Source organism: Saccopteryx leptura, chromosome X (genome assembly GCF_036850995.1).
Source record: "Saccopteryx leptura isolate mSacLep1 chromosome X, mSacLep1_pri_phased_curated, whole genome shotgun sequence".
Lineage (NCBI taxonomy): Eukaryota > Metazoa > Chordata > Mammalia > Chiroptera > Emballonuridae > Saccopteryx > Saccopteryx leptura.
In genome coordinates, this window is record NC_089516.1 from 106,084,841 (window position 1) to 106,103,506 (window position 18,666).

At 37.2% G+C, this 18,666-nt stretch overlaps 1 protein-coding gene and 1 non-coding gene across 3 annotated transcripts in view; one reads left to right on the plus strand and one right to left on the minus strand.

The window, feature by feature from the left end:
* LRCH2 (leucine rich repeats and calponin homology domain containing 2) overlaps positions 1–18,666 on the minus strand; it is a 119,419-nt gene that overhangs the window by 60,624 nt on the left and 40,129 nt on the right. For both annotated transcript variants that reach the window (XM_066357148.1, XM_066357147.1), the window contains exons 3-6: positions 16,621–16,747; positions 9,860–9,965; positions 9,642–9,778; positions 1,413–1,546 (exon numbers count right to left, since the gene is read on the minus strand). In XM_066357148.1, coding sequence (XP_066213245.1) covers positions 1,413–1,546; positions 9,642–9,778; positions 9,860–9,965; positions 16,621–16,747 — 504 coding nt within the window. The remainder of the gene's footprint in view (positions 1–1,412; positions 1,547–9,641; positions 9,779–9,859; positions 9,966–16,620; positions 16,748–18,666) is intronic.
* On the plus strand, positions 2,319–2,425 carry LOC136386582 (U6 spliceosomal RNA). Its single transcript, XR_010747952.1, has one exon. It is a non-coding gene; the product is annotated as a U6 spliceosomal RNA (small nuclear RNA).

Consider the following 18,666-nt stretch of genomic DNA (forward strand, 5'->3'; position numbering starts at 1 on the left):
TCTATTATCATTTATAATATTAAACAAAAGAATATTCAGGAACTAAATTTAATGTTTAGATATTTAATTCTATTTAGGTAACAGAAAATTTTAAGAAAAAGTCCTGAGGGAATTCCAGAAACTGCACTGTATATTGTCATTAATAGTAGTCTAAACTTTATCATAAATACAACATCAGACCTTTAAATATATAGGCAGAGTCACAGTCTCCCTTTCTGTAGTCTCACCCCATTCCAATTATTTTCCATACTACTGGATGAAGTTATGTTTTCATGAAATTAAGCCAATCTACATTTCCAAAAGATGAATTAAAAACAATATAAAATATCCCATATCAGCCTGACTGATGGTGGCACAGTGCATAGTGTAGGCTTGGGATGCTGAGGAACCCAGGTTCAAAATTCCAAGGTTGCTAGCTTGAACATGGGATCATAGACATGATCCCACAGTTCCTGACTTGAGCAAGGGATCACTAGCTCAGCTGGAGCCTCCACCCCCATCAAGGTACATATGAGAAGCAATCAATGAACAACTAAAGTCACCACAACTATGAGTTGATGCTTCTCATCTCTTTCCCTTCCTTTCTGTCTCTGGCTCTCTCTTTCTCTCTCTCACTTAAAAAAATCCTCCACTTCAAAATTTCATGAGGATAAAAATATTAAAACTTCAATGATAAATCATCTTTGATCTAGATATAAAAAATATAAAGAATATGAAGAAAATATCCCCCAAATGTCTTGCTCTTCTACCAACTTAAGGTCAAAATCAAATTCTACTTATTACACACGAACAATAAAGTAATCATAGGAATAAGTTAATAGTTGTCCAGTGCTGAGAAATTAGTATTTCTGCACTATAATGTCAAGTGTTTACATTTTACTAGTAAAGCTTTAATAATAACTTTTGAGAGAATTCTAAATTGATTCTAGTAACACTTAAGTTCATTTTATAATGGGTATATCTCACTTCAGCAAATTATTGAATTTAACACTGAGCCAATCAGCCTAAACCAGCGGTTCTCAACCTGTGGGTCGCGACCCCAGTGACCCACAGGTTGAACCTGGGTCCTCAGCATCCCAAACCTACAGTATACACTGTGCCACCATCAGTCAGGCTGATACGGGATATTTTATATTCTGTTTTTAATTCATCTTTTGGAAATGTAGATTGGCTTAATTTCATGAAAACATAACTACATCTTTATTATACAATACATTTTTAAATAAAATATGTATTTTCCGATGGCTTTAGGCGACCCCTGTGTTTTGGTTGTTCGACCCCCGCCGGGGTCGCGACCCACAGGTTGAGAACCTCTGGCCTAAACATATTCAGTACACTCAAGATTAATAAATATATTTTATATACAGAGAGGATACTAATCATGAAATGAGAGTGTAAGAATATTACATTACCTGTCTGTAAGAGGCTGGGAGGGCATTCTCTTACTCAATGATGGAAGATCCAGAGAGTCTGGTTTCTTATCCATTCTGCAACATGCTTGGATATTTAAGTATTTAAATATGTGTACTTTACCCTTTAAACATATCTGTCAAAAAATAATGAAGAAAGATTTAATTATGTAAGTCCAAATATAAATGCAATCTACCCATTTATTTATACATTTTAGTCATCTCAAATTATGCTGAGAAATCATAATCATGATAGACATTTTGCATTTTTTAATTTTTATTAATTTTAATTTATTGTGTTACCATGGATTCAAGTATCTCACTCAATATAACACCCTCACCCCTACCCCGTGTTCACCATTACACCCCCTCTCTCTTTTATCCCCTCCCCCCTTCCCTCTGGGATTTCCTGTACTGTTATCTGTATCTATGTGTTATGTATATATAGTTTTATCAATCCCTTCCTAATTTGTACTTCTGACACTAAGTGAAAAAATATGACACCACTGAAACTTACTAAAATTCAATTGCTAACTCTGTTCTAATTAGAAAAACTAAGTTAATTTTTCTGTATTCATTAAAGTTTATTGTTATCAGTAAAATGTACAAACCACTAAACAATATAAAATTTATAATTCATGAACGCTTTCTTTATCATGAAAAAAACAAAAAAAAATGCATTCATTGTAGTGGTTAGAACAGAAAAAAAAAAATAACATGTGCTGTTCTTTAAAGTAATCTCATCAGAGCCACTAAACTGGTTGGTATAAACACAGGAAGAAAGCTTAGCAAAAGAATGTAAATATAGAAAAAATGAATTTGTTGAAAGGTGTGATGGTAGGGCAAGAAAATAAAATAATTTTAAAATGATTAATTCAAGTAATACAATATCTTCAAAAGTTATTTTCAGTGCTCGCTTCAGCAGCACATATCCTAAAATTGGAACGATACAGAGAAGATTAGCATGGCCCCTGTGCAAGGATGACACGCAAATTCGTGAAGCGTTCCATATTAGGGGAAAAAAAAAGTTATTTTCAGCCCTGGCCGGTTGGCTCAGTGGTAGAGTGTTGGCCCAGCATGTGGATGTCCTGGGATCGATTTCCAGTCAAGGCACACAGGAAAAGCGCCCATCTGCTTCCTCACTCTTTCCTCTCTCTTCCCCTCCCGCAGCCAAGGCTCCATTGGAGCAAAGTTGGCCCAGGCACTTAGGATGGCTCCATGGCCTCTGCCTCAGGCACTAAAATGGCTCCAGTTGCAACAAAGCAACAGCCCAGATCAGGAAAGCATCGCCCGTAGTGGGCTTGCTGGGTGGATCCTGGTTGGGTGCATGCGGGAATCTGTCTCTCTGCCTCCCTGCTTCTCACTTCAGAAAAATACAAAAAAAAGTTAATTTCATTGGTTATAGAAAAAGAATAATGAGGAGTAAAATACTATGTGAAAGAAAAGATGCTATATAAAAAAAGATAGGCCATGAGCAGTAAGGAACTGATAAGTCAGATTTACAAAGGTTCAATACAGTCACTATGAGTTATATCAAATAACAATCTCTCAAAAATTGTAATAAAAGTATTTTCTTTTATAAACTCACGTAACCTACCAACACATGTAACAATAATCAACAAAGAAAAAAGTAAGAAATGTACATTAAGAAGTAATAATTATTGGCTCTGGCCGGTGGCTCAGTTCATAGAGCATTGGCCTGGCATATGGATGCCCCAGGTTCAATTCCCAGTGAGAGCACACAGGAAAAGTGACCATCTGCTTCTCCACCCCTCCCTCTCCTCCTTTCCTTTTTCCTTTCCTGCAGCCAGTGGCTTGATTTGTTTGAGTGTTGGCTCCAGGTGCTGATGACCATGGGTTGGTCAGAGGCACATCAGCCTCAAGCACTAAAACTAGCTTGGCTGATATGAGCATTAGCCACAGACAAGGTTGCAGGATGAATCCCAGTTGGGCGCATGTGGTAGTCTGCCTCACTATCTCCCTTCCTCTCACCTAAAAAAAATAAAAAAAAAAGTAATAATTATCATTCCAGGTATAATGAAGGAACTTTTCTTGGATAATTCTAATAGATACCAGATCTGATTTGACCACTGAAAAATTAAAACATTTGATCTCTTAGAATATAAATATAGGCCCTGGCCGGTTGGCTCAGTGGTAGAGCATCAGCCTGGCATGTAGAAGTCCCGGGTTCGATTCCCGGCCAGGGCACACAGGAGAAGCACCCATTTGCTTCTCCACCCCTCCCCCTCTCCTTCCTCTCTGTCTCTCTCTTCCTCTCCCGCAGCCGAGGCTCCATTGGAGCAAAGATGGCCCAGGCACTGGGGATGGCTCCTTGGCCTCTGCCCCAGGCGCTAGAGTGGCTCTGGTAGCGGTAGAGCGACGCCCCGGAGGGGCAGAGCATCGCCCCCTGGTGGGCGTGCCGGGTGGATCCCAGTCGGGCACATGCGGGAGTCTGTCTGACTGTCTCTCCCGGTTTCTAGCTTCAGAAAAATACAAAAAAAAAAAAAGAATATAAATATATTAGCCCTGTCCAGTTTGCTCAACGGCAGAGCATCAGCCCCGCATATGGAATTCCTGGGTTCAATTCCTGGTCAGGGCACACAGGAGAAACAACCATCTGCTTCTCTACCCCTCCCTCCACATCCATCTCTCCTTCCCTCCCTCCCTCCCTCCCTCCCTCCCTCCCTCCCTCCCTTCCTCCCCCTCCCTCCCTCTCTCTCTCTCTCTCTCTCTCTCTCTCTCTCTTCCCCTCCTACAGCCATGGATCAATTGGTTTGAGCAAAGTTGGCCCCAGGTACTGAAGATGGCTCCATGGCCTACCTCAGATGCTAAAATAGCTCGGTTGCCGAGCAACAAAACAGCAGTACCAGATGGACAGAGCATGGCCTGGTAGTAGGCTTGCTGGGTGGATCCTGGTCATAGAGAATGTGGGAGTCTGTCACTGCCTCCCTGCCTCTCGCTTAATAAAAAAAATATATATATAAATATATTGCCAATTAAGATGTATCCTATTATCTGTCTAAATTAAAAAAAAAATAATTACTAAAGACTGATGAATTATTTTCTTTTGTAAATTCAATTTTATCATAGTAATTCATGTGCATAGTTTTAAAAGTCATAGAATTAAAAAACTAGTAACAAAAAATTAATTCTCCATTCCATCTCTTTCTTTTTTTTTTTTTTTTTTTTTTTTCATTTTCTTTTCTGAAGCTGGAAACAGGGAGAGACAGTCAGACAGACTCCCGCATGCGCCCAACCGGGATCCACCCGGCACGCCCACCATGGGGCGACGCTCTGCCCACCAGGGGGCGATGCTCTGCCCATCCTGGGCGTCGCCATGTTGCGACCATCCTGGGCGTCGCCATATTGCAACCAGAGCCACTCTAGCGCCTGGGGCAGAGGCCACAGAGCCATCCCCAGCGCCCGGGCCATCTTTGCTCCAATGGAGCCTTGGCTGCGGGAGGGGAAGAGAGAGACAGAGAGGAAGGCGCGGCGGAGGGGTGGAGAAGCAAATGGGCGCTTCTCCTATGTGCCCTGGCCGGGAATCGAACCCGGGTCCTCCGCACGCTAGGCCGATGCTCTACCGCTGAGCCAACCGGCCAGGGCCTCCATCTCTTTCAATCTCCAAAATGCAGTCCCTCATTCAACGCTTTTCCTTGATTTTCTGCTATTTACCTTTATATTTATAAATAACATGGTTTTATTGTTATTTTTTGTTCTTTTAGGTATAGACTTTGTTTGTTGAAGTCTTACTAAAAAAAGAGGATTTAGATTTCTTGCATTACCACTACCACCACTTTCACATCTCATCAATACCAACAGTACCATCTTCCCATCTCCAATCACCATAAACTCACATAAACACATTCCCTCCTCTTCCTAAGCATAGCACAGAGGTTGGGACCTAAACTTTGAAGGCAGACAAAGCTGATTGGAAGCTGGGTTTTACCACTTGCTAGCCATGTGACATTAGGCAAGTCACTTACCCTCTATGCCCGTTTCCTCATAGATAAAATGACGTATAATGACAGTGCATGTTGTATGGAGGTGCTATAAGAAATGAGTTAATCCATATAAAGCATCTTCAATAGTGCCTGAAGCACAATGAGTGCTATATAAATCTTTGTTACTATTACAACACTGTCACAATATTTCATTAGATCAGAAATTAATATTTACACTATATAACTAAGAAAATATTCAAAGATGGAACACATAAGTTAGATTACATTTCCTTTCTCCTATTAAGTTTTTATTTCTAAGTGACAAATTACCCAATTTTTTTCTTTGCATACTTTTCTGTATGCCTATTACTAATTAATTCCTGGCTCAATGACAAAACTGTAAAACTCCATACTGACAAACACATCAAGTCATTTATCAATTTATTTATTTTTCTTTTTGAAGACAACTGCCTAACTCCAAAGTGACTAGCCTTTGCATAGCTGTCAATCTTGGACGTGAATTACTCCTCTTTCTTAATTTACTCCCACACTGTAATATAGCACAAACTCTACTAGCTTTCTGATAAAAGTACATGAGAGTTAAAGTTTTTGAGGCCTTGCATGCTTGAAACTGTCTTTTTTCTACCTCACACTTGACAGGAAGATGGAAACATTCCTTTAGTCTTTGGAGGTGTCATTCTAACACCTTGTAGCTTCTTATGCTGCTGCTGAGAAGTCATTCTGATTGTCATGTCTATGAATGTGACACATTTTGTTTCAGTGGAAGCCTTTCAGTGTCGTGGTCTCTTTCTTTTATGTTAAATTAATCCTGCAAATCTCTAGTGACATGTGGCTGTCTGTTCACTTTCAAGAGTGAAGCAATTAAAAAGCCAAATGGAATCTCTGTGTAAGAGAGGTAAGTTTACCAATGGTGAGGCTCACTGTCTAATGGTCAGATATGGATTGGCTATTTCATCGGAAGACTCCCCCCGACAAAGATCAGTATATACTCCTTGTTCCATCAGTCTTCCAAGGAAGAAATCCATCAGTCCTGCCTGAGATAAATCAGGTTAAAAGCATCCTTTTTTTTCTGTTTATTGACTTTATTGTGGTGACATTGGTTAATGAAATTCTGAGAGCCAAATTAAACAGGTCTACCGGAGGGTCCCAGCACTCACTGTGTAAGCATTCATTGTCTTTCATATGGGCTTCCACTCCTGCCCATAACTGTACCTGGAGCCCCTGACGCTGGTTTTCAGTCTCCCTACAGTAGTGCTGTTGAATATGGTAGCCACTAGCCATAGTGTCTATCTGAATTAATTATTATCTAAATAAAACTAAACATTCAAATATTCAGTCACACTATACACTATCAAGTGCTCATCAACCACTGGTGGCTACCACATAGGGCAGTGCATATGGAGAACATTTCCATCACCATAAAAAGTTCTAATGCACAGTGCTGCCCTAAAGAGTAGACTCCAAGCTTGTACTGAAGCAAGAAGTATCAGTCATTTGGCTGCTGAGCTGAGGGAGAGGATCAGAGAATTGACCTACCCCTCAGAGTAAACTACAGGCTTCTGTTAATTCAAATGGGGGGCCATCATATGGTTGTGGAGCTAAGCGCAAGAATCTGAGGGTGTAAATCTTAAATCTACAGTATCCAGTGTTAGCCACTAATCACATAAAACTATTTAAATTTCAGTTAATAAAAAATGAAATCCAATTAAAAATTTGGTTCCTTAGTCAAGTACAGATTTCAAGTACTCAGTAGCCATGTGGCCAGTCACTATAGTATTAGATAGCACAGTTTATAAAACATTCCCATTGAGGGGAAACAGAGTTTGCCACCTCCAAAATATGACTTTTTGGAGTATCGATCATTTCAAGCTAGTATTTTTAAGACACAAATGACTTAAAAGAAACTTTTTACTTCCTCCTTACACGTCTAAAAGAATTCAGATAGAAAAACCTGCTCCAAGAAGGGAGATCACCTTCACGTATTATATAATAAACGTGGCAGACAGGGATCCTAGAAAGTCTGCTTGTTACACTCCCCTTGTGTCCAGGTAGCAGGGCATGAATTTGTTTACCTATATTTGCTCCTTCTTATCCACCTGTGAATTGGTGACCTTCCCTTTGAAGTCCAAACCACTAATCCCCTTTCTCCTTAAGAAGGTAAACAAGCCTCAACTTCGAGATTTGCCCCAGGATCCCATATTCTTACCAGACCCCCTTATTTACATACATAACAAATGTGGTTATTTTCTCCTGTTAATCTGTCTCATGTCAATTTGATTATTAGACCAGACAAAAGAATTTAGAAGAGTAGAAGGAAAATTAGTTTTCCTCCCCCTCCCCATCATTCAGAAACTTCTGCTGGACAGCCACGTCTTAGACATTCTACAGACCTTCATGTTTTCGGTTTTCATCCCTATGTTAAAAGCTACATGTTTCTGCCAATAATCAACAACAAAAAATACCTTAGTCATTCTCAAGTTTAACGCAATCAATTTGTTTCTTGTTGCCTTCTCTGATTGCAGACACAAGTTTCAGTTTTCCTCCCCACTAAGGCAACTACTACCAGGACTCCTACCAGTCTTTATCTGAATGAGAAAAGGCACCTCATTTGGAATGAGTGGAATGTACCTTTGACAGAGGAAAAAGGCAACCCTTATTCTGGATGTATGCAAACCCTGTGCCAGGGCACATAGCTTGGAGTAGACAGCAGGCTGGAGTCTCACTGCCTCATGCTTCCTCAGCCAGATATTCTTGTGCAGTATAAGTACAGACCCTAGCTACCACTAATCCATGTATTTTCCATTTTCCAAAATTACGTTGCCATCTCTTCCGTTGTTCTCTCTCATGCTTTGTCCTTGTGGGTTTATATCACTGTGTATTCCTTTACTATCATTTTAGTGGATTCCACATGGATTTAGTCTATAAGCTAAAAGTCTGAATTAAAAATTTTATACTTATATACCATTCTGTTGGGCAAATAAGTTTGTAAAATTAGTGTTATTTGATTTTGCTCACTTTTATTGTTAAAAATGGCTGCTGCCCATGTGCTGATATTGTTACATGATACTGTAATTACTTTTTTGTTTGGGAAGGGCCTTGGTTATGCTATTGTGTGATGGAGGAGGGATTTCACGCCAAAAGGTTTTAAGAAGAAGGAAGAATGAGGAGCTAGAAGGCCATTTTGGCAGAGACTACGTTGTTGCAGAGGAGGCAGGCAGCCAAGATGGTGGGGTGCTGAAGGAGAAGCCAGTTTGTGCAGAGTTTGTGCAGAAAGGAGATAGGGAACAGAAGAGAATAAGGTTGGTGGGGCCTTTGATTTTAGGAAAACCGAGAGAAAGTCAGTGGCTTTGGGAGCCCTGAATGGAAAGGGAGGTGTTTTCTTGCTGTGTGTGTTTACTCGCCCACCTGTGCGAGGCTAGAATAAAGGCATGGCCCACCGATTCTTGGCTCCACTGTTTCTCTACTGTCTATCCGAATCTAGTAGGAACCTGCATGTGCCTGGAGGCTATGATGGCCGCGACTACTGGACATACATGTTCTTTCTGTTATGATTCCATCTATCATTGCTAAGAAATGCACTTCAATTACTCACACAAGTTTCAGGTAGATATAAACCTGAGTGAAACAGAGGTAGAGAGACTGCATACTCTATCCTTTTATTGACAGTCAGAATTATCAGTTCACAAGCAAATTGTTCATACCTAGGTTTTCCAAATCCTATTCTCCAGAAGCTAAGATAAAACTCCTACCAAATCTGCCTTACCAGGCAGTGGCACAGTTGACAGAGCATCATACTGGAATGCAGAGGACCCAGGTTCAAAACCCCGAGGTCACCGGCTTGAGTGCAGGCTCATCTGGTTTGAGCACAGCTTACCAGCTTGAACCCAAGGTCGTTGGCTTGAGCAAGGGGTCATTTGGTCTGCTGTTGCCCCCCGGTAAAGGCACATATGAGAAAGCAATCAATGAACAAATAAGGTGTCACAACAAAGAACTGATGCTTCTCATCTCTCTCCCTTCCTGTCTGTCTGTCCCTATCTGTCCCTCTCTCTTTCCCTGTCTGTCTCTCTCTCTCTCTCTCTCACACACACACACACACACACACACACACACACACACACTCCTACCAAATCTAAAACTCTACCAAAGTAAAACTCCTTTACATAATAACACCTCAACAACAAATTAACTTTTACTTCTGATGCTTTTATGATTTACCAGTAACTGATATAAAAAGAGAAGAAAAAAGTATCATATTTTTATTACAAACCTGTGCTGGTGGTACTTGCAATGGATTGTTATCCAAAATTATTACTTCTAAATGACGCAGCTTCCTGTAACAAACTGGAATTTCAGTCACTTTGTTACAAGAGAAATCCAGCTTGACTAAGGGAAGATCGCCTAATTCTGTTCAGAAATAAAAAAATTAAATTAAATTTTACATAGTTATTCTTTTATTCACGTCAGTAAAAATGGTGAGCATCTTACCATCTGGCAATGCATGAAGATTATTTCTTCTTATATTGAGCTCTCTAAGTGAATGTAATTTTCCCACTTGTTGGGGAAGAACCTGAATCTCATTGCAGCTTATATCCTAAGGAAAACAAAATATAATTCTAACTGACACATACAGATATATATATTTTTTTTAATTTTTAAAAAATATATTTATTTTAGAGAGAGAGAAAAGGAGAGAAAGAGAGAGAAACATCGATTTGTTGTTTCACTTATTCATGCATTCATTGGTTGACTCTTGTATGCACCCTGACTGGAGGTGGAACACAACGCTGGCTTATTGAGATAATGCTCTATCCAACTAAGCTACTCAGCCAGGGCTACAGATACGTTTCAATTCTTAAATTAAAGTGCATGGCTAATAGCTAGCAAGAGCTACCTTTTAAAAATATTTTGTATTTTTAAATTACAGTTGACCTACAATATTATATTAGTTGCAGGTGTACAATTCTGTGGTTAAATATTTCTATAACTCATCTGACCCAATATATAGCTATTACAATATTACTGACTATATTCCTTATGCTGTATTTTATATCTCCATGACAATTCTGTAACTACCAATTTATACTTCTAAATCCCTTCACCATTTTCACCTATCCCTCTAACCACCATTCCACCTGGCAACCGTCAAAATATTCTCTGCCCCTATGAGTCCATTTCAGTTATGTTTGTTCGTTCATTTTGGTTTTTAGATTCCACATATATGTGAAATCATCTGACACTTGTTTTTCTGTATGAATTCTTTCACTCAGCACAATACCCTCTAGGTCCATTGATGTTATTGCAGATGGCAAGTTTTCATTCTATTTTATGGCTTGGTCATATTCCACTGTATATATGCACAACTTCTTTATCCATTCATCCACTCATGGACACTTAGGTTGCTTCCACAACTTGGCTATTGTAAATAATACTGCAATAAACATTTGGATGTATATATGTTTTTGATTTAGTGTGTTGGGTTTCTTCAGATAAATACCCAGAAGTGAAATTGCTGGGACCTTCTTTGTCTCCTGCTTTTGTTTTAAAGTCTATTTTGTCTGATAAAAGTATTACTACTCTAGCATTTTGGGGGAGTATTTTGTTTCTATTTTCATGAAATTTCTTTTTCCATCACTTTATTTTCAGTCTCTGTGTGTGTCTTTTTATCTGAAGTGAGTCTCTTATATACAATATATATAAGGGTCTTATTTTCTTATCCATTCAGACACCTTGTCTTTTGATTAAAGCACTTAATCTAATTGCATTTAAGGTCATTGTTGATGAAGATATGTATTTATTGCCATCTTATTATTCATATTTTTTATCTTTTCTTTTTTTTAAATAAGACCCTTTAATATTTCTTATAACAATGGTTTGGTGATGATGAACTCCTTTAGCTTTCTCTTGTCTGGGAAGCTTTTTATCTGTCCTTTGATTTTGAAGGGTCAATTACCCTACCCTTTGCTAGATAGAGTAATCTTGGTTGTAGGTCCTTGCTTATCTTCACTTTGAATATTGCTTTCCAATCCTTCTGGCCTGCAAAGTGTCTGCTGAGAAATCAGCTGACAGTTTTATGGTGTTCTCTTGTAGATAACAAAATGCTTTCCTGTTGTTGCTTTTAAGATTCTCTCTTTGTCTTTAACTTTTTGCATTTTAATTATGATGTGTCTTGGTGTGGGCCTCTTTGGGTTCATCTTGTTTGGGACTCTCTGCATTTCCTGGACGTGTATGTCTATTTTCTTCACCAGATTAGAGAAGTTTTCTGTCATTATATTTTCAAATAGGTTTTCAATTCCTTGCTCTCTCTCTTTTCTACTAGCACTCACATGATGTGAATATCGGTATACTCGAATTTGTCCCAGAGGCTCCTTACACCCTCATTTTTTTGGGGGATTCATTTTCTTTTTGCTGTTCTGATTGGAAGTTTTCTGCTTCCTTATCTTCCAAATTGCTGATTTGGTTCTCTGCATCATTTAGTCTACTGTTAGAAAAGTTACCTTTTATTTTGTTTTTCTAAAGAGTGATTATCTGGCAGATTATTTATGTTAAATCATGAAGTCAACCTAGTACAATTAACATTTTTCTGAGCAAAAATTTGAGATTATAATTTAGTACTATGCAAATCTGCCATTCAAAAATCTCAACTGAAAAGCACTCTCATCAACTAAAACCAGAAGTAAGGATGATCCAAGTACTCTTTATTCAGAGGTAAAATAAAAGACAACTATCAACCATTGTAATAATCTCTCAATTATAGTAGTTGTTTTGACATGTTTGATTGGGCAGAAGCTGAGAAAGTCAAGGATTTATTTACACAAATGAGCTGAAGAACTAAAGACGATGGCCAAGATTGATTTAACTAAGCCTCTTTCTAGAAAAGATGCAAAATATGAGGGATTACAAATACTAAATTTTGTGGCTCACAAACCAAAGACAAACTAGGAGATCTGAATAGAAAATGTTTTAGGGTTAAATTAAAATGCAAGCCTTGATTTAAAGATAAATAATACCACATTTCCATAAAAAGAAAATAAAGAGCAGCTTAAGTTAATTATGCTCTCCTCTCCCTCCCTTTTCTTATTACCACATCAACAGAAAAGGAAAAAACATCTGCAACAAGATCACACACAGTATTCATTCTAGACACACTGCAAATGAAATTCATATTCCGCCATAACTGCTCCCAATTTTGAACTTTCACTGGGAATTATATTAGTTTGGAGGAAAAGAAGTGACACATATATTTAGTCTTCTCAAAAGTAAAAAAGGCAGGAAGATAAATTCAAAATAATATTTAATATCTAATAATCTAATCTATAGATGACTAGAAGAATGCATCCTACATATTTTTCTCAAACTATATCTAAGGCATATTTATTAAAAAACAACTATTTATCAAATACCATTTGCTAGGCACTGTTCTAGTTGCTGGGGACTCTGGAAATTCAGAGCCACCTCAAGATGCACCTCAGTGGTATGTGGAGCTAAAGGCAACAAAGTCCCTGCAGGCTCAAAAGAAACTTCTGTCTTCTTCTCCCTCATTAACTATCTAGAGGAGTTTAAGTTAGGAGCATGGTCCTCAGTAAGAGTTATGACCAGAAATGACTTTTTACCTATCTCATGTCAGGGCAAACCAACAATTACTGAGCATGTGCTTTCCCTGCAGTAATATTCTGAAACCCCAAGGGGAATTACCTCATCCCTAGCTCAGGATGTCTTGCATACCTCAATTTCCCTATCTGTCTCTGGACCTTTCCTGCATGTGGGTCTCTGACTTTCTTGTGTACGTGGGGTTCCCATACATTTGTAAGTATTATATTTGGTTGTTTTCTCTTGGTAATCTGCCTCATGTCTATTTGATTATTAGATCAGCCAAAAGAACCTTGAGGATAGAGGAAAATTTCTTCCTTATCCACAGGACATATCAAAAAACAAAACAAACAAAAATTACTGTCCTCATAGCCTTTTAAAGAACTTACATCCTTGTAAGGGGTAGATTATAAAATATGCTGAAGATATTAAGTGCTATTTAAAAAGAAACACAGCAGGCTAAGAGAAAATGGCAGTGCTAGTAGTAGTAGGGAGGGATATGAGCAATTTCAATTTTCTCATGAACAAGCTGTTTATTTGAGCTGTATTATCAGACCTGAGAGTGTGATCCTTGCAAATATATAAGAAAAGATTATTCTTAGTCAATAATATTGTGATAACTATGTATGGAGCTAGTTAGGGTACCGGAATTATCAAGGGAGACATTGTGTGAAGTATATGATTGTCTAATCACTAAGATGTACACCTGAAACCAATATACAATAAAATTGAAGGAAAAAGAAATATTCCAGAGAAAAGAAACAAGAAATGGAAAGGCTCTTCAACAAAGCATGCCTGACATGCACTAAGTACAGCATGGAATCCAGTGTAATGACAGGGAAGTGTGAAAGACAGACTAGAATAGGGGGAAGGGTACAACTTTGGCTTTTACTCAGAAAGATGTGGGTGGGAAACAGAAACTTTTAAACAGAGGTATGACTTGACCTGACTTATGTTTTGATAGGATCAACTTAGCAGCTATGTTTAAAATAGGCTATTATCCAAATGATGGATAATAAAATTTTAGAAAAAAAAACCTTTATAGTAAATACTATTTCTTCCTCCCAAAGGTGGCTAATACTGAAGATTTCCTTATAGAAAATTTATAGCAATTTGATAAATTGCTACCATTTCCCAAAAGAAATAAATCCAGGCACAGGAAACTGACTCACTCAACCAATGGGTATCCTAAAAAATACTCGGCTAGGGGTTAGAGTTCTAAGAGGATTTCCTAGGTTTCTTGCAACAAAATTTCACTGTAGTTGGCTACCAAATTCTTGTGGCATAGTGTCACAGGAAAACATTCCAATGACAGGTAATACCAACAGATTCACTAAGTGATTTGCGATTGTCAATTAGCTGTCCTAATGTTATATATCCATTGTTACTGATTTCAAGAGTTTAAAGCACAATAATTTTAGGGTGCCTAGTAAAATAATGATATTTAATATTTTAAAATATGAAAACAAGGGTCCTTATGATTTTAATTAAATTTAGTTCTAAATTCTAGCTCTAGAAATCATCTCTCTATACACACACCTTAGAGCCCCAGCCTTTCCCCCAGATAATCAGCAACCTCCCAGCAGCAGAGGACAGTAGTCTGAACCTAACTAATGGTCATAGGTCTGGAGCTCAGGCAAGCTAAAGATAACATCTTGACTTAAGCAATGTTTCAGTCCCTGAGCTCTAAGGTAGAATGACCCTCTGGCTACATTTTCAAGAGACCAGACAGAGTGATGACAGAAAAGGCCTCAGAGCTGTCCTCAAGGCCTGAAGAAATGATTTATTACCTTCACCCTTTAGTTCAATTCTGACCAATCAGCTCCCAGTATGACCCTGAACCCCTAACCCACTGTGCATTATGATTTTACCTTATATAATCTGTAACTCACATGCCATTGGGAAGTTGTTTTATTTAGAACAAATAACATTAAACTATTTTCTCTTTCTGTACTGCAAATTGCTGCTCACACATTGCTTTGGGCCAGTGTGCATAGGCAAGTGGACCCAAAGAAAAATATTGGAGTTCCAGTAACAAATATTCTAGTTAAATAAAAATATTAGAATAAATCTAAAAATCCTAAATATTTTTGAAACTTCACTTATCCAACAACTATCTAACATAATATAATTTAAAACATAGGTTCAAAATTAAATGAAAAAGAAAGAAAAGAAATTACAGAGCCATAGAATCTAAAAGTATTACATGTATAAAATCTTTAAAAATATTAAGTGTCCAGGTCAAAGAAAAGAACAGTTCTCTTTTATTATAAATTTGTTAGATTAACATCTGACATCTTCTGTTCATTGGTGAGTATAACATTAAAAAAGACCTTAATAAAAGATAATTTTTTGGTACAGAAATAGTTAAAAATAAAAAGTAATAAAGAACAGAAATACAGACAGGAGAAAAAGTAATAAAGATGCTTATGCTATAGACAAACAGGTCTTAGAGTTTGGAAAAAGGGAGACTAGACACACAACACATTACAAATATCTCAAGAGAAAAGAAGTTATCATTATCTATACTTCTTCACATAGTATTCCCAGGACCAGTAGATAAAAGTGATAAAGGCATGTGTTTTAGTTTTTAAAAAAAAGGATAACAAATAGAATTTTTCAAAAGAGAATTAGGACTGCCTCAGTCACACACAGCTCTATCCACTGTTGAAAATATCAGGCAACATGTAGCACGCATTCCTGCATTAGGAAGTACTTATATCCAATCACTTATAAGATCTCTTACAACTCAAAATTCTATGGTTCTAAAACATAATGAGACGAATTTCTGTGTATCATAATTGCAAATACAGGTATTCCTTAATAATAATAATAATAATAATAATTAAGACATTTCTGAAATTTCTGTTTATTACATTCTAGCATATTAATTTCCCATTATAAAACAGTAAATAAGTGCCTGATGAAAACTTTTGGCCTTCCACATACAACATTAAGTCGTACTCACGAATATTTTTAAAATATTTTTAAAATATTTGTGTATTAGGAAAGCAGTGCTCAAGATAAAACAAAATAAATAGCATAGTATGTTGTGTGGGGTGAAAATAATAGAAATGTGAAAATAGCTCAATGTCATGAAGACCTGATTATGTTTCTCTCAAAGTTCAACGTCCTTTAATACTTAAAATGTTATTATGTTCAAAGTAATTTAAGTTATTCCTCTATTTCTACAATCAATTGTATATAATGGCTTCCTTCCCTTCATCTTAGTCCCAAAAATGTTATAAAATCACTTGAGTATCTATGAGGGGAAGAGTTATTTTATTCATTCTACTGTCTATCCTTTCTCTGTGGCTCTCATAGTAGACCTGTAAAAAACAACTTGGTTTTTTACTGGTAAGAACTTTACTTCCCATAAAATGGACAAATATTTATTTGTTTGAAAAGCATTTCTTAAGACTAGTAAGGAAGCCTCTGACTAGGACTGAGAAGCAACCAGAATTTTATTGGCTATGAGCTAAAAGCAGACAAGCAATGGTATATCAAAATTTTCCTAAAGTGGACTTAGGCATATAACAAGTTATTCTTTCTTTTCTAAAAAATTACAGTGAAGTTATAATAAGGAATGAGCCATATTCCAAAACATAAAAGTATGTATTATACATATTATATACAATCAATACAACTGTTTTACTCACCAACTCCATTAAATCTTTTAACTTCCCAATTTCTTCTGGAATGGATACCAGTTTATTATTACTGATGACCAAAACTTTAAGAGGAAGATCAAATAAGTATTTTGGCAATGCTGATAAAAGATTTCGACTGAAAAGAATAAGAAAGTCTCATTATGAGAAATATGTCTGAAACCTGACTTGTTATGTTGAAAAGGAACAAATCACCTCAAAAGTAAATAAGAAGATTTGACATAATAATAGTCATCATTTAATGAACGCTTACTTTGTATCAAGCTAAAATCTTTATATGAAGTATCTCATTGAATCCTCACATTAATCCCACAAGATAAGTAGTATTATTAGTGCCATTATACAAATAAGGAAACAAAGGTAAAAACCAGTTAAGTGACTTCCCCAGGCACAACGGACAGCAAAGCCTGTGCTCTTACCTACGATACTGCCCTACACACCACCAGTTCTCAATACCCAGATCATTCTTCTGAGCTAGAAAATGCCAGAAACTTCCTTTCTACTATAATTTCACTATATTCTATAGCTCCATGCCTCTAACTAGGGAAAGGCTCCAAGGATGAATTTCCATGCACTATGTTTAAATTAATAAAAGAATGAATAGGATAATAAATATCTTCAAGAACATGTAATAACCCTAACACATTTCCTTCTGTTAAAAGTTTATGATAGAATAGCCTACTAACACCTTTATGTCAGCGCAAGTTGATACATTCTTATCTCTGTAGATACATTTAAATATAACAACTAATGTTTATTGAGTGCTTACTATGTGCCAGGCCACGCACAGAGCACTTTACATCAATTAATTTGACTTACTCTCACAACAACCTACTTTAGGTAGATGTTATCATGATGCCCATATTACAGATGAAGATATAGTGAAAAAGAGATTTATAAACTCCTCAAAGTCTGTCAGTTGGTAAGAGGGAGAACCGACATTCAAATCCAGGCAATCTGGCTCTGGGTTCCGTACCCTCAAACTACTGTGGTCAAATTTATACACCAATACAGACTGATCCAAAAGATCCCTGTTATACATCGAATGTTTGTGTATCCTCCCCAACAACTACAGTGTTAAAACCTAATCCCCAAGGTGATGATATTAGTGGGGCATTTGGGAGGTGATAAGGTCACGAGGGCAGAGTCCTCTTGAATGGTATAAGTGTCCTTGTAACAGAGGACCAAGAGAGCTCCCTCAGCCCTTCTACTACATGAAAGCACAGCCTGAGGACCAGGAAGCGGGTCCTCACCAGACATTAAATTTGCCAGTGCCTTGATCTTGGACTTCTCAGCCTCCAAAACTGTGAAAACTTTTTGTTGTTTTATAAACCACTCACTCTATGGCACTCTGTTATAGCAGCCTGAATGGATTAAGATAGTCCTACTATCAAACTATATAAATGTACCATTACATTTACATACTATACCAAGCATTCATAAGCAGTAAGCTATTATTTTTCTTGTTTCTTAAAGTGATATTTATAGACCTGTATGTACCTAGCATTTTGTGTAATGTGCACAATAGAAGTCCTGTGCTACCCCAAGAGAGGAATTTCAAAAGCTTTCACCTCACTCTATGCCTGCAGAGGATATCCAGAAACATTAGACTGGCTTTAGACCTGGAATAGACTTAATATATATATGTATTATATATTTATATTATATATATATAATGTCTTTAGAACAAGAATCTTGGTCAGCTGCTGGAATGTCAAATATGCCAGGGGCCTGTCACAACTCTTGGCACATTTAGGATCAAACAGGATGAAGAACATAAGGGTCTTCCTGCAAGAGTCTACTTAAAAGGGGGGGGGGTATACAAGAAGAGAAAAAGAGCTTAAAAATCATTAAGTTTGACCAAAATAAAAAATAATATAAACAGAAAAAATAATGGCATATACAAATACAGGGTGGGGGGAAAGTAGGTTCACAGTTGTTTGTATGGAAAGTAATATAATTAACAAAATACAAAAATAAACTTTTCGTGTACTCACAACACTCACAACTGTAAATCTACTTTTGCATATTCTACTC